Source organism: Nesoenas mayeri (assembly GCF_963082525.1).
Source record: "Nesoenas mayeri genome assembly, chromosome: 7".
NCBI lineage: Eukaryota > Metazoa > Chordata > Aves > Columbiformes > Columbidae > Nesoenas > Nesoenas mayeri.
Genome location: NC_137551.1, coordinates 22,552,716 through 22,579,493, shown reverse-complemented (window position 1 = coordinate 22,579,493; position 26,778 = coordinate 22,552,716). Strand labels below are relative to the sequence as shown.

General features: G+C 41.8%; 1 protein-coding gene across 18 annotated transcripts in view; it reads right to left on the bottom strand.

Moving 5' to 3' along the window:
- Nucleotides 1–322: 322 nt before the first annotated feature.
- MARCHF8 (membrane associated ring-CH-type finger 8) overlaps nt 323–26,778 on the bottom strand; it is a 93,165-nt gene continuing 66,709 nt past the window's right edge. For 4 of the 18 annotated variants that reach the window (XM_080347911.1, XM_080347901.1, XM_080347916.1 and 1 more), the window contains 7 exons: nt 21,797–21,847; nt 16,811–16,840; nt 10,688–10,767; nt 9,539–10,384; nt 7,779–7,959; nt 3,773–3,920; nt 323–1,311 (listed from right to left, as the gene is read on the bottom strand). In XM_080347911.1, coding sequence (XP_080204037.1) covers nt 1,007–1,311; nt 3,773–3,920; nt 7,779–7,959; nt 9,539–10,384; nt 10,688–10,767; nt 16,811–16,840; nt 21,797–21,847 — 1,641 coding nt within the window. In that variant the 3' untranslated portion in view covers nt 323–1,006. Of the gene's footprint in view, nt 1,312–3,772; nt 3,921–7,778; nt 7,960–9,538; nt 10,385–10,687; nt 10,768–16,810; nt 16,841–21,477; nt 21,625–21,796; nt 21,848–24,263; nt 25,956–25,975; nt 26,280–26,778 lie in introns of those variants that run through there. The other 14 variants (XM_080347913.1, XM_080347909.1, XM_080347917.1 and 11 more) reach the window with 13 other exon arrangements.

Genomic DNA, 26,778 nt, shown 5'->3' with positions numbered 1-26,778 from the left:
TTTTTTTTTTTTTTTTCATGACAGCTCACATTTTTACCAATATAGAAACAAACCCTTTGCCAATGATTTGGAATTAAAGTTACATTAGATATTTATGTGCAGGTGTGTTGATGGTTTGACCTGTTGAAAAAAAAAAACCCAAACCAATCCCCAAAACAGAGCACTGAAACCATTATGCATTGAAACAAGCACTGTACACATCCACTACTTTTTGTACACAAGTCACAAGTGCAACATCCTTTGGAAAAAATTGCTCCTCAAAGGAAATCCGAAGAGGCAGAGATTTGTAGTGTTATGTTTAGTAAGATAATGTGGGCATGTGTTAGAAATCACAGGTTGGAATTTTTTTTTTAATAAGGCAAGAGGTTTACGTTCCAGAAGAATAGATGGGGTAAAGAATGAAGAAATGTTTAGAAAATAACACATTCTTTCAAGTTTCATTCCTGTTTGACATATGTATTACAAAATAAAGATTTTTAAAAGTGCTATATGCTTTGTAAGTCTCATCACATATGTAAAGCAAAATTTTACACCTGCTGCCTAAGACGAAATGTTAGTGGCAGTGTTAGCAGTAGATTAGACTCTAAATCTCTAATTTCTCTCAATGTTTGGGACAACCTCCTTCATCACACTTAAAGAACAAACACCATTCTACACATATTCCAGAATAATTTAGAGTCATCTTCTAAAGTAACAGACTCCATGAACTTGATGACAGTTCACTAGCAGTTTGCTTGATACCAAACCCAAGGCTCACTCTACCCAGTATCCTATGACTCTTTGATCAGCCAGTATGAGAGACAAAATGTTGAGAGGTATGCAACCACGATGACATTGACAGATATGCCAAAGGGATTTTAAAAAACTCCAACAAAAAACAAATGTAAAAAATCTCATCCACCAGCCCTCAGTTGTTAGCTGATTTTAAAAAGGTAGAGCAGTTTGCAGTAAACAATGATATTTTAAATCTTCAAGGACATACAGAAACATCCCTCCCACCCAGCAATCAGACGTGAAGGATTTCTGCAGCACAGTCTTCTGGCTCCGTGTAATGTGAAGAGTTTGTGTCTGAATGATGAACCCCAAGCATCTCTTTACTTTCGAAGTTTGGCTCCATTAGTGCAGGTTTTTCAAAAATATTCTTTTTGCCAGTTTCTGGACAGTTTTGTACATATATTACTCGGTTATAAGCTTTAAGTCTCTTCCACAGCTGTACGTACACTTTGCATTGCACATACATGAACAGAAGTCCTCCAGTGAAACCAATAGCCACAACCACCAGCTTAGTCCAAAATGGCCACTCTAGAATCCCTGGAAGAAAGAAGAAGGACCTGGTCAATGGCTGGACTACAGCGGCTCTCTCAAAAGCATCCTGTAAGGAACCTGTCACAGAGTTTGGGCCATGCAAACTATTCGTACTTTGCTATTTTTCTTGTTTGTCTTCCCTCTCCCCCGCACCGTAGAGTCAAACACAGGCAGGCTTCTGCTTCACATATCACATTTATTCACACCCACGAGAAAAAAAACAATTGATTCTCTGTGGCTGAGCCTTTGTACAACACAATCACAAACAGAGTCAAGGCAACAGTCACTAATAGATTTAGGTCCTTTTACACCCTGTTTTTAAACAGGGATTGGATCAGATTATGACAGGGATTCTATGGTATGGTTTCCTCTTTATAGCAGGAGGCTCGACCCAGTGATGCAAGAAGTCTATACTACCCTGTGATCACACAGTACATGGACTCATAGTCTTTAAACTCAAAAGGGGACCACTGTTACTATCTAGCTCAACACAATCGTTATGCAGATCAGACAATTTTGTCTGCATCAGGCCCAGTAACCTGTGTGTGAGCTAGAGCATCTCTTCTGATGCAAAACTGCAAGTGTTGGAGATGCTGAAGCATTCTGGTAAGCTTACTCTCCATCACTAAAAATGATCACCCTTGCTTTTCCTGACTTTGTCTAGCTTGAACTTTTAGATATTGGATCTTTTTACATCTCTATTGACTACTTTTAAATGAGAGACTATTCATTTTACACATCTTCTGCTTACACAGGTCCTGTATCCTCCCAGCCTCTCTCTTCTTTAAAGATAAGTGACATCACAAGATGGATATGAAACCATGCTGAATCACACACTGTCAGATTACTCAGAGAATAAAATCATGGCCTTTCAGTTTTCAAAGTTTTTACCAAGACACAGCTCACTGTTCTTTTGGAAAGGCATGGTAGTGGGGGAGGAATGAAAATATTTTAGTCCCACAATACAAAAGGTGCTGCAGCATGACTACTGATATAATCCCATCTGTGATCAATGTCTGAACCTTTGATTCACAGGTGAACTATCTGGTGCCATCTGTAGACAGTGACAGTATATGCTTGCCCCTGTGCAGACATGAATATATACCCACACATATTCATCACACCCCCAGCTCATTACAGTACTCCCCAGATTTAGAATCCAAACAAAGGGAGCAAAGAAGGCACTATAACGTGTACTAAATATTGACATTATTCCTTCTATTCTTGTTCATCTAATATATTTATTGGCTAAAACAACCTGGAGACAATAAAGCTTTGAAAGCATATTGCTTTTCATTATCATAAGGAAACCTTACACTGAAAGGCCTACATTTTTCACCATATGTGGAAAAGATGGGGTTGGATGGAATAGAAACTAACATTTCATTCCAAGCAGCTTCCTGACTGAGGTCATGAAAATCAAACTACAGTCCAAATGAAAAAGGATAGCAAAACTGTTCAGTTTTAAGTGAGATTTTGCTCTGAAGAGATTGTAACAGCTCTGTGGATTTGCAGGTTTGTCAATGCTCAGCTACATGCCCAGAAGACACTCTTCAATCATCAGCAAAACATCTTCCACTTGCATGTCTAGCTGACATGCAATGCTCTGTGAGCAAGGACAGCTTGTCTTCTAATGGCTTCCAGCCTTGGTAGATACCCTATCCCTTTTTATCCCCACCTCCAGGGGCAGCTCAGCTGCCTGAGAAACCGTTCTGTGACAGCTGCAAATTTGCAGCCCAGCATACCTAGGTAAACAGAGTTCAGTTTGCTAAGTTTAGAGCTGGCATACTCAAGAAAACGTACTATTCAAGAAGTTAAGATATTCCTGCAGTGGGGTGTCAGCCACTGCACAAACTGCAGCACACCTCATCTCAGTTGTGTGAACTGGAGTCCTAAGAGTCAACCTGAATTTCTTCTGCTTCAGGATCAACCTCTTATAAATATTTCTCCAGTCTAACAAGGTTCTCACAGGAAACTTGTGCTAACCTACCTCACAGGTGACCAAATAGAAAGAAAACCCTGATGATTTACCTCAAAGATTTGGATTTAGGTTCCTCTTCTTTTTTTTTTAATAAGTGTTCTTGTTTTGCTCAGGTAACCGTAGCAGGAAACAAATGCTTATGTCCTTATCTGCTCAGTAAGTGTTCCAATTCAAAACAAAATTAGCTAAGGCAATGCAATTTTGTGTCTGACTACAGTGCATTAGCTCTCCTATCTGTGCATTTCCTAAGTGCAAACTAAATTGACTTGAAATAGACTTAAAAAGCACCCACAGATGAATTTAACTAAACCCACTGATTTAACTAATTCATTTTAGAACTGTGCTTTTAAACTAATCCAACCACAGGCTAAAGCTGACTAGTTTAAGTATAAGCATTACCTGCACACTCATGCTCTGCATCCTCTCTGTATTTGGGATAAATAATTATTCCATGAGAATAAGTGGCAAGATAACAAGGTAACATACCAGTAGTCTGTCCCTGTTTTATCTCTTCAGCAGTCCTGTCTATCAGGACATAGAGAGACCACACAACGCAGGTGATGGCAATGATATGGAATGTTACAGAGCACATGATCTTCCTCCTCTCGCTGGCCGTCATCTGCAGCTTCTCCCACTGGCAAGAAACCCAGAAGCAAAGCAAGAGATTAGGTGTTTATCGTAGGTACTAGAGACTATAAAAAGAAAACGTTGATATGAAGAAAGACCAGGCAGGAGTTTTTTTCTAACACGGATTTTAAAAATCAGACATCATTATTGCTCTGACCATAGCATGCGTGCAATGGCTGGCAGCTCACTCTGCTGTGACAGGAGCCATTCTGGCACCAGTGGGGACCTCCAACGCTCAGCTCCGACCCGGAGCCTCAGCACCATGTCACGGCACCCTGCTTACCCACGGAGGGGCAGCTCCAGCACAGAGGGACCTTAACGCGAGGCCTTGTGCAGTGCAAGCAAAGCTGCTCCCTCCTGTGTTCCCTGCTCAACAGCGGGTATCCACAGCCACAGCTGAGCACCGTGAGCGGCAAAGGGTGTCCCTGCTCTGGCAGGCATCCAGTAAAACTGCAATGAAAATGGTACATGATCCAGCTGACCACTGTGTGCAAGACACCTCACACTGAGCTCTGTTAGAGTCCCTCGGTGCACAGTCAAGGCTGTTTAGCTCTCAGCTCAATGTTGCTTAGTTCTCACCTCTCACTTCTGGGGGTTTCATTCAACCTTCACGTATATTTAACAGTACTTACAGCGGCAACACCCATGTTTTATTTTCAGTGTTTCAAGTGCACTCAAATACATCTGCCCTAAGAATATATAGTAGAACTGGGATGACAGCTTTTGTAAGTGAGAGGACACAGGCAACTAAATCCCCAGACCTGCATCTATGAATAACGTTTATGCAGCCCAAATAGCAATGACAAAGTCAGGTCACTCTCATTTAGGAAAGATACAAAGAAACAAGACAATTATTATAAATGCTTCTAATATGCAAGGAATTGTTCAAAACCAGCTTTTTTTTTTTAAAAAAAAACACCTGAGACACCCAGAAGCTTATTTTAAAAATATTTCTTGGCAATTTCCCATATGTATATGATGAAAATTTTTGTATTTTGTATACACACCCCTCAGCATTGGAAGAGAGAGTTAAGATGGGCTTTTCTCACACTTTTACAAAATATATGCCGGGGCACATACGCTTCTCATACGTACCTATGTGTTTCTAGAGAGGTGCACTTGATGTCTCCTACAATAATTTGTAGAAAAAGAGGACTTCAAAAAGGAAGAATAATGTGGAAGAAAGTGAGGATGACCTGACTGGTATGATTGAGATCATCCATTATGTTGAATTGTTGTTTCCACTGCTACGAATACAGAAATGGATGAACCCTGAAACAGAGACTTTGTGATCCTCTCTGTCTTGCCATCAACCAATCTCTTTGGCAAGTCCAATCCAAGCCACATCTCCAGTTCTATGGCCATCAAAATCTCATCATGGCACAAGAATTAAAGACTTTCAGCAATGACAGGCTAGACTCATGTCATGCTAGAAAGCTATATTCATTTAATCTTCTTATAAAAAGACTGGACAAAACATTCCATTTAGATGTTGTATTTTAAACAGAAAATTGCTTTTGCATCTAAATAAAGCTGTTCATTTTTGATTAAAAGTATAATTTAATTAATTAATCTGTCAAAATGTAAGCGGGTGAAATATATTTCTGACTGCTTTTACAGAGCCATGAGGACTTGTGTTTTGACTAATTTCTATTTCTCTTTTCTGTTCCACAGCTATTGCACTGACCAATACCTCCTGTGACCTGCTGGCTCCACAGCCACCAAACCAATCCGCACCAGCTCATCTCTTCAAGAGATATGATTGCACAGCAAAGGAGGAGATATTCTGCAAACTATGCACTAGCCCAGAGAGAGCAAACTAGAATCTGAAGGTCCCTACTGCATTATTCTGATGACTCAGCATGTGGCATTTCCCAGCTACAACCATCAGCAGTTCTGGGGTTTTGAAGTGTTAAAACAAAAAATCCATCTGAAAATTTAGATTTACTGTCCCATTTTTTAATGGAAATTTTGTAATGGAGCACCCTTCTCTTGTCTCCCCTCATCTTCGCTCGAACTGTGACACTTTTTTTCTCACCCTTTTATCTTACCCTTAGTAACTTAGTGTTTGAAAGCCCAATGTGGCAATACAACCTTACGATGCTGAAAAAGTTTAATTCCATTTCTACCCTACAGACAAGCACTAGCCCTATTATTTGTTCCATCCTGTTCATAATCACCAGTTCCAGACTGTTTTCCCCTGACTGACAGGATACCATACAGGCTGAGGTGAAGATACAGAGCCAGCTTATCTTCTGGCTGCAGCTGAACCTCTAAAAAGACTCTTTAGATACATTTGTGGCAAATGTCTCCTTCTCCTTCTGTTTATGGCTCTGTCCCTACCTTCTGGCATCTGGTCTCTTTCCCGCAGACGACCTGTTCACATATAACTGAAGATGCTGAGTGACTCATTTCTGAAGGTGCCCAACAACTTTTGCTCATTTCTGAAGTTTTTCTTGCAGGGCACAAATATTCAGAAAGTGTTTCCCACCTGCTACAGGCAAAGAAAACACAGAAAAAACAGTAGCCAATTGCCAAATAAAGCAACTCTTTTTACTTGGGATTCTCTAGAGTAATTTCTTACATGTCCTATGGCTGGGCTGTGCAAAGCATTGCCTGTGGAGATAACAGAGCCTATGATGGTCAACACTGCAGCTCAGAGGTCCTACACTTTGTGCCAAGAGGCTAGACCAAGGAAAATCTGTAGTTCTTCAAAGGCAATGATTCACTGCAGTCATAAGCACAGTCATCCTATCAGCTGGACGAGGTAAGCTATATTCCTTGCAGACTGTACATCTCTGTAAAACAGTTAGAGATGTTTGAAATCTGAGCTATTTTTTGCTAGGAGCCACTTTTAGGAAATGGACAAGTTCCCATTACAGCTTTCGGAAGGCTGCAGTCCAGACTTCCCACACGATATGATTTAGGCCCATACTAACTGAATTTAATATCTCTCATTTATTCTAGTTTCAGACTGAGGTTATTGTTATTAACCTCTTCCACTGTGGTAGATGTGGCAAGGTTTGTCTGTGCTAAGAACACAGTGACTTCCATCTCAAAATCCTGATGGTAAGGATCAATTGAAATTGAAATCCCAGAGGATGTGGGAGAACAGGAAGGTTACAATTGCAAAACCGGCCTTACAATACAAGTAGCATTTAAGTACCTATACTTTAAGTCATCAGATTTATGAAAGGTACTTTTCTATAAAACAAAAATACAGGTTCTAGCAATCAGAACTACTAAAACCTAGTCATTCGCAGTCTTAGAAAAAGGTAAAAATGAAAACACTTTTTTTGTTGAACTTTCTGCTACTTACATTATAATATTTTCATTAAAATAGCTTTGCTTCTTTAAAAAGAAAAAAAAAGCTACATATCTTAACCAAATTACACTCAGAAAGTGTGATTTAAAGTAAGTTTAACCTGAAATTCCCATATTTTCAAGAGGACTTCAAAGCCATGTGGATTGTGAAGCAGCAAACTAAAGCAGATAACGGTAAAGCAAAACTCCATATTTTTTAAAAAAATGTGGATGACTGCAGAGCAAATACCTTTTTGCATCAATTCTAAAATGTAACTGTTAAGAAAAACATATCAGGTCGCTTCATGCAGTTATGTATGTCTATGTACATTTACATACAGAGAGCTGCCAGGCTACACAGCTAACTCTCAGAGCTGGATTCCACTGATGTTGAATTTGCAAGGTTGAGTGTTAATTTAAATCTTTTTGCAACTAAACCAAACTGACCAGACTTAGTAAAGAGACACAGGATCGTGACAAAGACATGGGGATGCTGCAGGCTTGTTGCCAAGGACTGCCTCTTTTCCGGGTGGATCCGTGGGGAAGCAGGTCTTGTGCCTACCTTTCTCAAAGGCTTCAGTTTTGTCTCCATGATGAACTCATACTTGCACAGTTCACAGCATCGTGTGTCTGAGCTCTTGATCCATTGCTGTAGGCAGGCTTGGTGCACGAAATGAAGACTTCCCGTGCAGTGACAGGGGGTAATCAAAGGGCTCTCGTCATCTCCTTCACAGTGACATATCCTGAATCAGAAGCAAAGCCGCTCGTTAGGAGAAGAGGAAGCAGAAAGGATGTGGAAGAGGCGTGTAATATCTGTGATCACACACAGTTGTCCATTGAGGATCTTGAGACATACATATCAAAGGAATGTATTCCATAAAAGAGCTACAACTAAAGAACTCCATTGCTGCGCAGGCACATACACAGGCACAAAACAATTGAGCACAGACACTGCTAGCTAGATAGCTGCCTTCTAACAGATGAGGTGGACACACAGAGCCTGACAGAAATGCAGTATCCAAAAGGAAAAAACAGGGTAAGAAATGACAATGCTTCATCTAGAACTATAGCACTTAACTGAAAATAGCATATAAACAGATTGGACAGCACTTCCCAAGACAAAATATGCACAGAGAGGTACAGCTACCCATGGATTACAATCCGAAACAGAAGATATTCCCAAACCAATAGTGAAACAGCCCACCCCAACATCCTGAAGAGTTAATTTAGATAGCCTGGATTTTGCACAAAAGGAGTATGTTACCAAGCGTATGTGAAGTACACCCTGGCATGCTGCTGTCCCTGTCTGTTTCTGAAATCTCTTACTGATGTGTAGCATCTTGCCTCTTGCAACCTTGCTGATAGCTGACAAGTGGAAATGAAGAAGCGAGTAGATTACAACAGCCTCTTGTTGATGACAAGACAGTATGGAACTAGATTTTGCTGGTAATGAGGGGAAATCAAATAATATTGGCAAGCAGGAACAAAGCCAGCTTCAGAAAGTGCTGTCAGGGAGGGGAAAGATTAGGATAGTAAAATGTGAGGTACGAGAACGGGACATTTGCTCCTGTACTTAGTGACTCCTGCTTCTCAGCCACATTTTAGAGCTGGAACAGGGCAGATCGGCAGACAAGTCACCATGGAGACAGTCCAGAGCTGGTTCTTCCTATGACCTGTGCACATGATTAATCCTCTGCAGTTGGAACAAAGACATCCAACCTTTTTTGGACCTCACACTATGGATATCACACAGGCCCAACACGGACACCCAGCGCTCAGATGCCCCTTTCAACTAAGGCATCCGGAAAGCCCTTTACAAATAAAAGAGTGTGGTGGGATACAAACTGTGATGAAAAGATTAAAAAAAATCTTAAGCTATATTGGTCTGATCTCAGAAGCAATTTTCAAACAGTGTCTGTTTTCCTCCTATTCCCCACCTTCTGACCAAACCAGCAGTGACTGGCAGGACAACACATTGCTCATCAAAAGCTAAGACGTGTTCAGCTTGGCCTTTAATATCCATAGCTGATTCTCAGTTTGGGCACTGATAGAGAGAAAAATACCATTCCAGAACACCAACCCAAAAACAAATTGCAAGAGAATTTATTTAAATCCACAGGAAATGATTTTGCTTAGTAGCCTTGTTAAGTGCCTCAGAGGGGTGCAGGACAGCAGCGAGAGGAATGCATGCTTCAAATCACACATATTAAAGCAAGGTGACAGGGTGAAAGACAGAAGGAACACAAAGGCAGGAGGGAAAGCAGAACGGTCACCATCACACATGGGAGGGCTTGAAGGTAGGTGGTTCTCTGGTAAACCAACCTGCATGTATCCCCCGATGTGGACACAGGGGAGAGGGGGGGGAAGTTTTCTGAGAGGGGGGAAGGGCAGTCAAGGTCACTGTCCTTCTCAACTGAACAGAGCGGTGCGCGCTGCTCTTTTGTTTTCAATTTCACTGAGGTGCTGTCCTCAAAGACGTCATCATCTCCCATTTCATCAGAGCAGAAGTCCGTGCTTTCCACCAGCACACTGGAGGATTTCTCAGCTTGCAAGTGACTGGAATAGCTCTCCAGTTCATGGAACTTATGCAGGCTGCTGGTGCTGGAGGTGTGGGAGAAGGAAAAAAGGTAGCGCAACAGTTTTTTGCTCCTTGAGGTGTCATGGTCCACTTTGTCATCCAGCAAGGGGATATGCACAGCGCTGTGGTTCTCTGCTCCTCCTGATGCACTTGAGTAGTTGGAAAGGGAAGGGATGTAGGAGTGCTTAGAATTACTAAAAGAAAGAGGCCTGAGATTTAGCGGTTTCCTCTCTTTAAGATGAAATTTGTTAATCCTTAAACACTGCTCTTGGGTCGGGATCAGTTTGCCTTCTGAGCGTGTTCGCTCCACATAGTCAAAGCACTCACTGGTGCTCTGCGCCTTCTGGTCCACGTCATTGAGGGACTTGGAGAATTTCAGAGTGCGGGTGGGCTTTACATTCTTAGCAGACCTGAGTGCCTGGCCCCGATCCTGCCCACGGGAGTTTCTCTTTGCTGCATGTAACGTGTCCTGACAGATTACTGTCACAGTGACCCCTTGTGTCAGAGGGCTCTGGCAGTGAGGATTTTTCAAGACAACAGCAGACTGCACTGGACTTTGATGACAACACTCAGAAAACACTGCACTGGAACTGCATGCAGAACAGTGGAATAAAAGCACAGAAAGTAAAAAACAATTACATAAGAGAACACATAATTAAAAGTGAAGAAATGAGAATTATGGCTAGTGTGGGAACAGCAAACATAGCAGGGCCGAACAGTCAGTGGGATTCAACCGAATAGTGTTAGACAGCAGTCATGTCAAACAAATGAGATGCTTCAAATGGCAACCCCACATTGCTTACTTCCCCATACATGTGCTTTTTCAGTTCTGGTTTTGCTTAATTTAACCCTCACACGGGCCTCACTGTAGCCATGCAAACAACAGACTTTACCTGCAGATGTCCTGGTTGGATGGGGTAACAGAAGTCCGAGAGAAGCTATGAGGGGCAGACACAGAGGTCGGACTTCCAGCCTGCAGTGAAATTAAAACAAACAGCAAGTCACAAGTCAGAAGAGTTTGGTACACACAGCAATTGCCCTCAGGGTTAAACACAGCATATGGAGTCAGATATCGTTCTGTATCAGATAGTCAAGGGCTAGTTGCAAGAAAGTGGCTTTACTGTCAAATGCAAAAAAGGGAGGTCATGCAGCCTCATCCTTGGAAAAGAAGTAAGTTGAACAGAAACATTTTACCCCAAGGTCAAATGCAGCCATCTCTGGAGCAGAACCTGCCAGCTGTCAAACATTGCATAGAACAATAGCTCAGGAAATGAGCAATGCTACAGTAATCAGAATTAGATGGAGGTGTGCGTATAGACTAGTTGGAATTTAGCTACCACATAATAGCTAATCCTTCCACTTATAATGATTACAAGACATTAGAGGCCTGTTGTGTATTTTTTTTCCCCACAAGACAGAACCACCAGTAATTCAGAAACTCAGACACTATTTGGGGACTTATTTTCCATACTAGCATAGGCATATGAGCACCATCTGCCAAACCAGACCATTTCCTGAAGTACTCTTTGTACTTTGTGAAGCCTTTCATCCTGCTCATTGTCGGACAGGCTATTCCACCTACTTGGAGAGGAGGTGTGGCAGCAGTCACATTTGTGAGACCCAATAAGAGCACAGTGAGAAATAAAATAACTGAAGAATTCAGCTGCACTCAAAAAGATAAAGCTAAGCTCTTGGCGTATTTAACACTTAATAGACAAGCCTCTAAAATCAATACGGTAAGAACCATCAGTCTCATAGCTGGAACTCAATGGGCTACTGTTATAGGCATTTTCCGCCACTATATTCTGTGGGCCATTAAGAAAAACTACTCAGCTTCTCCTAGAGGTTTTGGCAAGGAGGAGACCTGCATTGATAACTTCATAGTAGAGAATCTTTAAACCTGGTTCTCCCATGTTCCACAGGTGTTGGATAGGCTGTGCCACTTACCCACTGCTGCAAAACGCTGCTTGCATTTCAAAATGCAAAGAAAGTTTACAGCTCTTTTCATCTGCAAAGCAAAGCCTGAAATCCAGGAAGGAACAATGCAATCAGCAGAACAACAAAAGTATCAACACCAGGCTGGGCTGCACAAAAACCAGCACAGCCAGCCAGACCTGAGCGAGGCAGGTGCACAAAGCCAGACTAGGAGAGACCTCAGGTCACAAAACGTGTGTTGCCACAAAAGCACCCAGTGCTCTGTACTTGACATGCCAGAGCGAGCTCAGTCATCACTGTTTTGATGATCTCTGGTCATGGTGCAACACACACACCCCATCTGTCTCAGGTTTCTCTAACTCTATAATTAATTTATTAAAAGCTGCTACAGTGTATTTAAACAAGGCCACCGCAGGCTTTTACACTCTCATAGTAAAAGCAAGGTTCTTCACCACACAATATACTCTTCTTTCTTTTTGGGAAAAGATGGGTATACTAGGACACACATGCTACTTCATATTAATAAACACAGCTACAACCATCATCTTCCATGTTACAGGACCGTTAAGGTTTTGTTTCTCTAGCCAATGGCACTACAAAGAACAATGTGGTTGACCTTGCACTGGGATGTCTCAGCCACATTGAATCTGAAAAAAACAGGTATCCATTTACAGCTGGGTCTCCAAGAGTTGAGGCCAAGGCTCAAACACACACCTCTTGATACACAGCGAGGCACTGTAACTTATTCCCTATCCTACCCAGCTAGGTACACATAAAGAATAAAACCCAAGAGAATAACACAGAGTCAGAAAGCAAACTGAACTATGTTATGACTGTGATGAAACAAAGACTTAAAGATCAATTATTTGCTTTATCCTGGAAACTATGGTTCTTCACATTTTATATCACATGAACATACTAATGATACAGGATGCTGATCATACAGTGAGGTGAGTTCAGGTATTATTTGGGAATTTGCTCTCTATTTGATGCTTAACCTCTCCTAAAAGCAGGGATATCTCTGACATCAAATTCTAGCTTTTAAAAAGAGTTTGTGTGGTAATTACCTTTTTTTTTTTTTCTTTCTTTTGTGAAAGACCAACAAGTTAGTGAAAGACCTGACACACTATAATCTGCTAGTATAATTATGCAAATGCGAATTAATAAGACTTAAATAATGAATTATTTTAAAAGACATACTTAACAATCTCGTAAAAACAAAACATTGAATCAGTAAAACAGCATGTTGCATTCTGCCATGGAAACAGAGCCTTTTATTGTTGGAACTCAAGTCACAAATCAATGAATAAATCTGTCTCAAGTTTTATGTCATGAGAATATCACAGAAGATAACCTGCTTAGAATTAATCCAACCTCTCTAGTCTTTCATTTTAGCAATGAGGCTTTCCAAAACAAGACAGTGGTATTTATGATGTGGCATTCTAAGAGCAGATGACCAGACTAAATGCCCCAAAATTTCCCTTCCAAAGCCATGTTACTGGTTTCTTCATCCAATTGCCTGGCACCAAGACAGAGTCAAAGTCTTGCCACTTGGGAAATCAAAAGGCTGGGACAAACAAGAAATTGTGGAATTTCATTTGCATTTCAAACTTACTATTTTGTTTCTAGATGCCAGCACCACTCACGACAGCTTGTAAAAACCCACCATCTGAGGCACATTTCCTTTTCCTCCTATCTTCCTGCTTCAAATCAGGGAGGTCCTTTGCTCCATCTTCATACATAATACAAATGCAACCAAAATATGAGCAGAAGTTAACACACTTGGAAAGGCACCACAAAGTGGAACAACAAAACACTGGAGGAAGTTATGCCCCACCACCAGTTTAAGCTAACGTAACCTGTGGCTACCACCAAAAGCCATAGTTCAATGAGCCTCCGGTCTCTCCGTCCATTTTCCTTTCCTCCCATGCTTTTTGCTATTGAAAGTATTTACACAGCTGCATTGCAAATCAGATTAGGATAGCGAGGTGAGGTAAAACTAACCACTTCTTTTACTGAGCTTGTTTAATGCCAGTCACTTTGCTAACTTCAGGAAGGAGGAACATCAGTCAGTTACAGCAACAAGCCTCTAATGGTGAGGCACAACTTGCTGACACGAGAAGCCCATAGTAAAATGCAAGCTGCTGCCAAGAGCCCAAGGAGAAAGTCCTGCCAGTCCTAGAAGCAGAGGTGCACACAGCTTGCCTGGGTTTACTGACTCAGATACAGCAGCTATCAGGCAGAGAGGTGCCACAGAAAAGAAGAAACACTGGCAGCCTTGGGCCAGAAGAGGGCAAAGAGGCGGCAATGTGATGGGTAAATGCAACAGAGAGAGGTGGTTCCAGGTAACCTGGAGCTCTGATGTTGCTTCTACACAAGGCACAGCTGAGAAAATAAGCAATCAAAGCCTTCACCACTTTGTAGCTTCTGGCACACACACCACCCTTAATGTTCCAGCAGCAGCACCTTTGGTTAAACTGGCTGCTCATGATGGTGACAGCAATGGTAAGTTTTAAAGTACTCATCATAGGTTTCTGCCATGCTCATTATGTGATGGGTAGACTAAGCCCTGAAAGCCTGAATTTGACCCTTCTAACCCCAGGATCACTTGCTGAATCTCTGTGGACTTTCATGTCCTTTGCATGGAGGAGTATCACCTCCACTGACCAGCCTTGGAGCTATGTACTAGTGAATTACCCTTTACAGCCAGACTGGTTGCCTAAAATAGCCCAGCACTAAAAGTCACTAGTTAGTTGATTGTGTATATTGACATTCCCATCTAATGCAATTCAGTGAGGTCACAGTGTAGCCTTCCACACTGGTTTTAGATAATCACAGTGACTCTGAAGGCAGCAATGCCTGGAAGCCTACAGCTCTCTGGAGGGTTGCCAACAGGAAGATATATCTTTATATAGATATATGTGTGTGTGCATATATATGTATATATGTCTATATATATATATATGTGCTGCCATAGCTTGTTGTTCTCATTATGCCCCTACTCCATGAACAGTGTGATCTGTTGTTGAAAGGACTCAGCCTTTTCCAATTATATGCTGCACACCGAAAGCCCCACCATGCCTCAGAAAGTAAAGTCATCTTTGAAGTGAGCCATAATGAACATGTCAATGGCTTGGGTATATATTCCAGGATAACCTCCTTACCTGAGATGGCACTTCTGGGTACAGTTGCTGTTGTCTCACTCTGGGCTGCACTTCAGTACTAGCAATTATATCTGATTCTAAAGAATAGGGCCTGCCACATTCTAAAAACCTTATTAAATTATTCATGGAAGGTAAAAAGTTAGAAACAACTTAGCTAAAGAAGAATTCCTCCACTGACTGGAAATCTGAAGGAAGCAAATAAAGGTTTTCCTCCACACCTGCAAACTTTATCATTTCTAGATGCCACATGAACAGGAGGAATACGGTGGCCCTACTGTTTGTGCTACAAAGCCACCTAGAAGTCTCAGCTAAGGACCTAGAACCAACATACTAAGCACTATACACATTTAATAACAGAGCACACCTCTCTTTTGAGCAGTCAAAGAGTTAAAGAAGCACAGTTTGAAATCTTTTACTCGGGAGGAACTGCAGCACAAGGAGCTTCAGCCAAATACAAATTTAGCAATAGAGCAAGGGGCCAAACACTCCACAACACAAATTTCTACCTCACATTTTGATTATGGGTTTGCCTTTACACTGTAATGAACCCATTTCAAAACTATGCTCTTCTGCTGAGCTAAAAACATATATAAAACAAGAGAGCAATAAAAATCCCAAAAGGTAGCTGCACCTGCTGTCAAAAAGACATGCTGAAAGATGCCTCAAGCACCACTAGACCACTGCAGCAGTTTCCACCTGCCCCCGCTCCCTGTAAAAACAATGGGAGCATAGTGATGGTCTTCTCTACTGAGCCAACTCCAACTACCACCAGTCCCTCTGGAGATTAAAGAGATACAGCTAACCACAGCACGTGTTGGCTAAATGGAGACATCTCCCACCCCTGCTCCAGAGGTGTTCTGTCCCAAGCACTACCAGTAACCAAGGCCCACTACCTTTAATCCGCAACCCAACCCCAAGCAATCCCACTGCACTGTGATGCTTTTTCAGCACGAGATCACAGTGCTGTGATCTGCAATGGGCCACTGGGAATTTTGTTTGAATCAGATTCATCTCTCTTGGTATTAACACATCACAACGACAAATGTGCCAGAAGCACACAGGAAAGAGAGAATCAGAGGAACGGTTATCACACCCTGTGTTTTAGAAGAACTCATTGCCAAAGAGCTATTTTATCTCTCTCACACAGATCCTATTTAAATGCATATTAAGACAACAAGGCTGCTGCTAGACATGGACATGGCAGGCACTTACCTTGCATGGCACATCTCCAGAAGCAACAAAAGTCACAGGCTCTGCTCCCTTCTTAGTTTATACCACAGAAAACAAGACCAACCACCCCATACCTGTTCCTCTGGCAGGATCTAGGAACAGACAATGATCTAAGAAAGAAAACAACAGTGATGTGGGCCTTGTGATAGAAAGCACCAAATGCCACTGCAAGGTGCTCCATAGCTAACCGGGCTTCAGATAGGGAAAGGACAACTACAAAAAGACCCAGGGAATCCCACTCTCTGCCACCCCTGCCCCATTCACCTCCTCTCCCTTTGACAGGGGCAGCCCCAGCCTTGTCTCATCCACAGTGATAAAACTGAGTTCTGTTTGCTGTGCTGAGAAGTCCTGAGCCTGGGCTGAAGGCTGGCAGGGAGGTCTCGATCAAACCCAAGCAAACATCCATAACTTCTCTCAAGCCACTGCAGAAAAAATATAACTGCCTGGCTCCAGCCATCTACCAGGATGCAAGACGTGTGTTTTTATGGTTTCAGCAAGTGCTGTATTTCATGTACATGCTGGCTGAAGGCTCCCACTGAAGTGCACTACAGCTGCGAAGTCTCCAGTGCTCATCTGTGGAACAGACATGGTCCTTTCACTCCATGCTTGCCAAAGGAGGCCTCCAGCTGAACTAGCACACCCAAGCAGCAGTGCAATGAGGCTACCAGCTGTGCCCATTGTACTAACCTGATACTTGATGTAACCAGAACAGGCCACCTAGGGACAGAATGGACATTGTGAAGGTCAGACAGCCCTGCTGACAGGCTGGTTTTGAAAGCTTTTCCTAAATACCAACATGGCAGGATCAAACATCAGTCACTTCTGGTCTTCTCTGTTAAGTTCTCCCTACCAGACTTGTACCATTTTGACTTCCAGTGCATATTAAAATCAAGTGTCTTTAGCTGGGATAAGATGCATTGTTAGAATGGAAAGTGCTTGAAAAAAATGGGGGGAGCAGGGGCGGGAGAGAAAAAAGTTGTGGGAAAGAGGCATCTGAAATTTTCAGGATCATGAACTCTACCATGCAAGTTTGGTAACAATTTGATAGGAAACAGCAGTTAGCTGCTGGAAGAACTTTGTTCCTTACTTTCCACAGTGTATATAACTATAATAAAAATTATGTCTAGAAACTAGGAGTGAAGCTGAAGTCAGGATTCTGGCAGGAACTTTAGAGATATCAAAGACAAAGGCACTAGAGAAAGGAGGTTATCTGTCCTTTCAAAAATCTCCCCAAGCATAATTCAGTCTGCCTATAGCACAGGCTTAATGTTGACTAAACCCAGTAACAATTACGCAGGTTCTGCAGAGAGAAGAACAACAGAAAAATAGCCTTTTGACTTTAAAATCTTCTTAGAAATACGTTGAGTGGGCTGAGGAAACAAAAGAGGGAACTCCTGCAGGTTCCTCCTTCACAGAGTTCCCTCATACCTATACGATGTAAGAATCCAGGCCCAGGAGAGGGGGTTTATCACAGCACAGGGAGACTATTGCACTCCTTATGAACACGACTGCACCGAGCTCCAGCATGAGATTGCTTGCTCTTGTGGGTGGCAAAAGAGCATACCTTAATCTTCACACTATACAGTTTTGCCTGTCTTTTTCTTTCCCCAGTTGCTCAGTAAAAGGATTTTTAATTTTTTTCTAAACAACTTTTATTTCCCTACCCCCAGGCTCCTGTACCTGAACAGAACACCTCTGGGAAGCAGTTCCTTTCAGTAAGCCTTGGTCATCTGATGGACTACAGGGGAGCTAAGCTCTGTGACTGAAAAACCTGGACTGCTTTTGTATGGACGAATGCTCACTGAATCCATCAAAGCTTCAGGCAACAGTGGACGTGTGTATTCATATGCTTTTCTAAATCTGTTCCAAGCTGATGAACAGCCTAAATGGATTTTAAATTTCATAGTAAGCTTAGGCTACCACTTTGCATCTGCACTGGCTGCCATTCAGCCCAAGAATAATTTAATACTTTGCAGTGTGCTTCTGCTCAAAAGATAAAACTGTACCGGCCTTCAGAAAAGACAAAGCATTAACATTTTTTAAGGAGTGCACTTTTGATTCCTTTGCTTTGATCCCAGTATTAGCATTTTCAAAGTTTAGCCCTTAGAGGTCCACAGAAATAAGACTACAAAGTGCTTCCCCATCACGCTAAATTCAGCCTTCCAAAGCAATCAGATGACAGGAACAGCCCACATATGACCTGAAGATATTTCCATATGTCACATCATCAGTGTCAGGATATATCAGACATCTTAAAGGTAAATAATATCACTAATTTGAGGATAACTGTTTACAGATCAGCTTTGTTAGTGACCTTGTTTAATCTGCTTGTAAGCACACTTCCTTTATCTAAGAGCAGAGGGCACAAATTACCACCACTGAAAATCCCCTTTTCAGCTGCTCTCAGTGACTAGCTGTGGTTTCATCTATATTTAGAGCATGAAACTTCTATAAAGCTTACTTATTTCTCTGTGTGACTTGTATGATTAAGGCATTTACCAGTGAACAGTGGCTTCTTGGCAAAAATGCTGGCTTAGGGTAAACAGCTGAGTTGTGGATCTGAGCTGCATACCCTGTGCCAATTGTGGGTGTTGCAATCAGCATCACTGGGCTTGAACAGGGGAAGCTGGGAATCAGGCTGTGTCCAAGTCCCATGACTAAATCAATTCAACCTGCCTAAACCATTCTTTTTTTTTTTTTTTAATTTCAAAACAAACATAGAAAAGATTACAGAAATTCAACCATTTCATGTGGAGCAGATTTAAAAGGAGTGTTTGAAATACACACACCAAAAAAGCAAAGAAGGGCCTGGAGGAATGCCACATCCCCCAGCGTGCAACAGACTGCAAAAAACCTAATGGCACCACATGAAGATCCTCCTACATCTTATTCCCCACTCCTTTTCTGCTACTTCTGGCCTCCATCCCTAGCCAAGTATTCAGGTGATTGTTTATTCTTGGCTTGGACACATGCACTAGCAACTCTTTGGCCTCTCTTAGTACCTGCCTCTTGGAGCACTGCCTTTTTGCCCCTTCCTCCCAAGGGATGGATCCACCTGGCCGCAACACTTGGGTCTATGTTTGGAGAGGTTCTGCTACCTCTACCAACTGATACAATTTTCAGTGGCACCATCTGTCTGCCTCCCTCCTTGATCACTTTTAGTCCCAGGGCATTGCTTTTCTTGATCACACTGAGTAACACAGCATCCTCTCTTGGCTAGAGGCTGAATTCTGACTCAATCCTTTCCACTCATATTGCACTGTGCAACTGAGAGCAGTGGAAAGATACACAGTAATAATCACAGCAGGTTCATAATGACATATCAGCACCAGAAAGGCTTTGAATCAAGTGTCAATGCCAAGCATTTTGTAGCAGATTTGCTACATTGCTATGCCGTAAGCTAGATTTGGGTGGAAAAATACTAGCTGAAACACTCATTTGCAGGAAGCGTGATCATTATTTCTGTACATGCACACATCAACATATTTGGAAATGCAGCATGCAATTGATTAAACTTGACTTTGGTTAAATAGCTCCTCCTAAAATGGTGTAGCATCAACAAGTTCTGAGGATTTCAGAAAGGGATATATGGGCAGCCAAGAATTTCCATACTTTTTCCTTTACATGCATTCACTCTGCCTCATTGGCCAGGTTGTTATACTATCCTAAACAGACATAAAAGGTACTTTCCTATTAAACCTCGGAACTAATGAACAATCTTCCATGTATTTATGCTTCTATTCAGCTTCCCTCTACTATAATCTTTCCTGGTTTGTCCTACAAATTGCTTGCAACAGCCAGTCCACCTGTAGACTGCAAAATAAATTGTTGCAGCTTAGCAGTGAACTTCCTGAATGTGCAAGGCAGTGTTTGGATGCATGACGTCAATCAGGGAACTGATTTCAGCAATGAGACTGCCACTTCTTGCTCTTGTTAGAAGCTATCTCCAGAGCGGAGCAAGTGCACAGAAAGGATCGGACAGAGGTGACAGAGGAGCAGTAAGAACAATAGCACCTCTGGGAAGCTCATGTTTGCAACCAAGAAGTCTCACCTGTTGAACCAACAAAGCTGACTTCTGTTCCCCTTAGAACTTTAGCTTTTGCAACCCACAGCAATCATGTAGAATGTTTCAGTGTTTCAAGGTGAATGCAAATATTGATATCTCACTTGCCAGCACTCCCAGGGAGAGCTTTGCCAGAGTGCAAGGTCGTTCCCACTGCACTGCCACGCTACCAGTTTTTGATAAATTAAGAACGCTGTGCAGCTTTGTATGGGTACCAAACTGCTGCTGCCAAAAGGCTCGTTATGCTGAATATCAGACACTCTGGGAAAAGTACAATGACAATGACAAAAGCACCATCTCTGCTGAACAACACCTGAAAATCCAATTAAGGATCCTTAAGAAAAGAAGAACCAGGGTAAGAAGGAACAGGCACAGTCCCACTACAGAAAAGCACAGATGAGAATTTATGCTTACATGGTATTTCTTTCAAAACCCTTTCTGCGAATGCAGATTTTCTGATGCTGAATGCAAAACACAATGCTGCATCACTCCATGACAACACCGCTTTCAGCTTCCTCAATACCTTGTGCACTGGCCAGTTGCCCTGCTCATTATTTATGACACCTGGTAATCTTGTCTTTCTGCTCCAAAGTCAAAGTTGTCTGTGTTCATATAAACCATAAATTAAATGCAGCCACAGTTTCCTCTGCTGCAGATAGGCATTAATAGCCTCCTATATGCCAAAGTACTCAGAATAGCAAAAAGGGACTTGAGTTTGTCACAGCCATAATGACTCAGTCTGTCATTAAAGGTCACTATTACCAGCCACATCAACTGTGGCAACAAAGGGTTGAGGCTTATGCACCCCATGAAAAGCACTGGTCAACCAGCACAGCCTTGTTTGCATGAAGGCTCTAAGTAATTATAGTTGTGGAAGCAAAAAGGCATCAGGCCTCTAGCTAATAAAAAAATCTTCTTATTTGTATTGCAGATGTAGCAGTAGGGTATATATTGAAATACGTAATCTTTGGCAGAGGATACTTTTTTCCTAATGGCACAACAAAGTAACTGTGCTTTTGATGTGTCCATTGGCTACATAGAAGTGTGACTAGAATGGGTAGAGAATCACACTTCCCTCACAAGGTCAGGGCCTCTAACAGCAAATATTCTAAAATACTTACATAGTCATGTCCTGACAACAATGCATTTCATGGCATTAAAAATAATTCAGTGTTGAAGTAACAATAAAATAATATTTAAGCACATATCCAATACATATTACAGGATGCGTGACTCTACATATCTTACAGAGAACATTACATCAGATAGCTTAGGGTATAAAAGAACATACTTGAGTGATGTTTTTGGAGCAATTTTCCCCCCAAGATAAGATCTCAGGCATCTGTCATCGATCTTGCTCCTACCAAGCTAAGGAGGCTGACAGTGTGAAAGAGAAAACCTACTGTAGCTTCCATTTCATTTGACCTGTAAAGAGAGTCTGTAAAACATTGGAGAGTTCTAATGTTTCAGGAGTTACTATCAATGCCAGACAGGTATAAGAAGCATTTTCTACTGGTCACATTGTCACAGTATAAAACCCCAGATTTGAAATGAAAGAAAATCCAGCATCCCCAAGTTTATCAAAGACTGAGTTATACCAAGGAACGTACCTTTGAGATGTTACTAGAGCGGCTCATGGAATGCCCCAAAGCCTTCTCATTCTGAAAGAGGAAGAACAGGATCACTGCAGCAACAAATCACAGTTATGAGGATATTTTAAAGCTGGTATTAGAAACCAAATTCCATGGAGAAAGTCTTGCAGCTGTGGCTTTTAAGGATGCTGTTTCTATTAACATCAGCCTGATCTATTGCAATCACTAAATTGCTTTGTTTGCTTAACAAGACACTACCTGGCAGAAAATCACATAGGCAAGACAAGTACAAATGTAGAAATACTGGAACAACGATTTCTTCTCTCAATGAATACTGCAAAGCCCTTTCCTCTGGTGGCATCTAATTTGTAAAGGATATTTCTCAGCCCTGCCTTATCTACATCCAAAGGTAAACATCCAATTACTAAACCTGAAAGCTCGTGCTTAAAGAAAAACATAAGTATCACAGTGATGTTTGGAAACAATAGTGAATAACCACATGCATGTCATTTCAGGAGTCAAAATAGTACTGAGGAACTTCCCATTTACTACAGAACTCAGAATTAAGCTGGAAATATCATACAAAATGGAAATGCAGAAGCTGCAATTTTCAAAACTGAAACCAGTGATGAATGTATCTGTTACTGTTCAGTGCACAGATCCTGGCTGATAATTATGACAATCTTCTTATACCAAAATAAACTGTAGCTTTCACCAAGATATTTCATTCTGATTTCTGAACATCAGTTTACCGTAAGGTGACATAATTACTCCACTGGTAAGAGCCTAGAAATTGTTATGCAAAAGCTTTTCTGAACAAAATCCAGCAAGAAATACTTTATTCTAAACAAATATTAAAACCAGATAAAGTCATAATGGTTGGTGGGAGAACAGTATCTATGTTCCTCTAAGTCTGGGAAGCTGGAATATAAATTGGTTTGAGACTTAATCCCTCTGAAAAACAGTGCAAATTTACTACTGTCTATGGACTCTATGCTGGATTAGAGTTTCTGGAAGTGCATCCTTTCATGTGGGATTTCAGGAACCAAACTCTCTCACATTTATTCCTGAACATAATTTAACCTAACAGAGACACTTCAACAGCCCCCTCTTTGAGTTCTCATTGGCACTGACTGATCAGATAGAGACTGAGATCAGAAGACCTGCATAGATAACAAATGGGGACATAAAAAACCCAGTCCACTGCAGTTATCCCTAGATCAGCTTGGATATAACACACTGGTTTCAGACCTCCCATGCGTGGTTTATTACAGTTCAAGTGACCTTCAGTGACTAAAGCCCATGTCAAGCCAGACTGGGTGGCTCGTTACCCAGGTGCTACATCCCCATGCTACCAGACATCTCTTCCTACAGCACATCCCCAGAACAACTTCAAAGCCTTCAGCATGTGTTTACAAAATGAGGCAGTCCCTTCCATGCAACATCACCTGCCTCTCAACACAGTCCTGGGTACTGCCCCAGTTGATGGATAGAAATTGTGTGTCCGCCCTTAAAAATGTGAGGAAGCAAATACAGTGTTCTGAAGAGAGGAGAAATGTCCAGACAATCCCCTTCAGTTTTGACTGATGGCCAAGTTAAAAATCAGCAAGGATCAGTTCTGGAATAGTTGTGGCCTAAATTACCATTGACTTGAATGCCAGATCTGTGTACTGCTAGGCTGAGTTTGATTTTTGAATTTCCTATGATATTTTGTTACATAGATAACAGTATTCCTAGAACAGAAACAAACATGTAAGGACCCCCCAAAATATGGACATAATGGTTACGTGAAGAATCTAGCTGATTTCACCAAAGGCAGTGTAACTATAGCAACAGAAAAAAAAAAAAAAAAAGCTAAAGAAGACAGAAAGAAGAAAGGAGAAGGCAGGGACATGTTCTCAAGCTATGACGAAAAGAGACGAACACCACCTGGCAAGCACAAAGACTCGTCATTGCGTATGTGCGGGGTGTGGGGGGAAGCAGGCTATGCCTGGCCTTCTAGGGATGCGGGGGAGGTAAACAAAGTAAGGCTATATGGGACAAGGGAAAATGTAGTGAAGAGAAGGACCCATGGCCAAGAAGTCTGCCTGAAGCAACACATACAGACCTATGAAGGTGACAGTCTCAAATCCAGCCCTAGATGTCAAAGACAAAATTGAAGCAGAGGTTTCTTCACATTAACTCAACACTGCCCAGATACTACTGTCTAGTTGAAGAAGATGCCTGCAAGGGAGCATGACTGAACTTACACAGACACCTGTGTTGAAATGGATGTGCTAAAATTCAGTAAGCATGAACAGGCCGGAGGACAAGACCTATATTTGCACAACACCATAAATGATGCACGACAAATGTACTCTTAGCCATGCCACAGAAACTAGTTTTTCTGCTCTGCTCCCAGAACTGATTTTATCTGATGGATGTCAGCAGCTTCTGAGAGACAGATGCTTATACTATCTTTATTGATCTACTGCTGGAAACATACCTATCAGAGGTTTCAGTCAGTAGATGACTGCCAACAGTTGGTTTTGTTAATGAAAGACTCATCATTAAAAAAAAAAAAAAGCGGTCTTGAAAAATATTCCCTTAAGGGTTACAGAGTGCATTCACACATCTATTTAAGTATTAGTGATATTTCTAAATGACTCCTAGACACCTATGCACTCTTTCACATCTCCGTCACTTTACTACATAAAGCTGTACATCCATAAAGTCAACAGGAAATTCACAAAAGTCTCAGCCCATGCTGGCCAAAATCTGTACTCTAATGGGCTGCTTAAACTGACCAGCAGGAGAAGCACCAACTCAGCCCTATTTTCAAGGAGTGACAACTGATCCAATAGCTGCTACCAGATCCACCACAGACTTGCAAATATACACACATTTTCCAGTCTGGTTGGCCAGTCAACTACCAAGCATCCCCATCACCCAGGTAAAATCGTTTCAGCCCCTGGACACCAACTGACCAGGCACTTTTTTTAAACAGCTGCTCCAAGTCTCACACTCTACATACACAGAGACTTTAAAATGTTTTGGGCTGAAAACAGATAAACAACTGAGTTTTGTTGTGCAACAGCAATTCCCAGTTCACTATTACCACCCAAGCAGCACCCCTACTGAAGGAACATACACCGCTTTCTTGCCAGCTTCTGCAAAGGACCAAAAAAAAACAATTAAAAAAAAAAATCATTAACAGCAACAGAAACAACTCTAAGTAATACAGTTCATTAAGTTTATCTGTACCGTTTAATTGTCTTTTGCAAGTAAAATAATAATAATAACCTATCTTTCAGAAAAAAACACTGTGGAAGCCATTAAATAGAGCCAGTGCTTGCCGGTGTTTCCCATGCTGCAATACATTAAGCATGCCATATGTTTTCCAGTCATTAAGATCGAAAAAGAGATGTAAAGCCATGGAAGGAGCTCCTGGAACATGCAGTTTTTAATGGCAGTCACAATTACTGAGGAACAGAAATGCTAAATAGATAAAAATTATTTTAAAGGCAAACAAAAAAGCTCACTTTTCACACTCTATCCATCATCAGAACATTCATCCTGGGATCTTTTAACAATTATTCACAAATTAACGCTGACCTGGGAGTGAAAAGGCTAAGCTTCTATTATGGTACTATCCCTACCCACCAAATAAAGGTCTTCAGAGACATTTTCTAGTTTGTTCCCACTGCACAGTAGGAGATATTCTACTCTGGTAATTACAGCTCCAAACAAGCTCTCCTTCCCTCTTGCAAAGGCATTAGTCTTTGCACTTGAATTCGAGGTCCAGACAAATGCAACATCTGCCAGCACAGAACATACAATTACCACCAGTTAAAGCTAGTGTCACTCTACTTTAGTGGATCAGTCTTCCTGTATGGGATAATGGGAATCCCACCTTTCAAAGTCATCTGACTCAACTAGAACCACCTGACAGATACTTGAAAAAACAATCTAGATAGCAAAAAATTACAAGTGCAACTCCTAAGTTTTCCTGAGCTACTCACTGCCAGCTGCTGCTCTGAGGTCTGAATCAGAGCCTGGCTCTAGGGAAACAAAGAGGAAGGCAGAAGCAGGGAAATGACTGACAAAAGAAAAATTGCTACACATTCCCACAGTGACACATTCCTCTGAACTACAAATGCACTTGTTTGCAACTGCCTGAATCCCCTTCCCAACCTTCCCCTTGAATTTGCTCCCTACTGTAAGCGACAGAGCTGCCTCCTTCCTTCAGCAGTGGCTTCAGCTCACATCTACTTTCCTGCAGGGCTCTTAAACTTGCCTTCTCCACCTTGCTGGCTCATTTTCCCTTCTGCCACCATTCCTTGGTTACTCTTGCATGATAGCTCTTTCTTTACAGTTCGGAGATGTAGAAGCCACCACCTCCTTCCAATCCTTCAATTTACCTCAGTCTTCCATATTCAGTCCTTTCAATTTATTTTACCCTTGCTTCCTTATAATAACATATCAATTTTTCCACTAAGCACAACAGCTACGTAACTTCGTCAAATCCAGAAGCCTTGTGAACCCAAGAACACCAGTTCCTATCAGCTGAGCCAGAAGGAGGGTGCCCACCCACTGATAAGAATTCAGGCAGTCACAGCTGCTCTTGTGCATGATACCAGTGTATCACACTGACCTTTTTCCCAACTCAGCTGTAGACTTAATGCAGCCTCAGCAAGTGGGCACCCTAGAGAAACACAACTTGGATGTCCTTGCCAGGATGGAAGGAAAAAAATACCTTGGTAAAATGGTTTGGATTTTGTGTTTCTAACATTTTGGTTTTCAGTCATTAAGGCAGGTAAACAGAAGACAACAGAGGAGGCAGTCTCACAGACTATTTATTGTTTATTTGACTTTTATTGTTGCTTGCTCTGGGAAAAGAGGGCAGAGGTCATCAGAGGGAAGTCTTCCTTCTCAAGCCACCAGTGCACGAACCTAGCACCCGCCTGCTTCGCAAATTCTTAATTCTCTAACACACCAGTGGCCTCATAGGGCACTATATT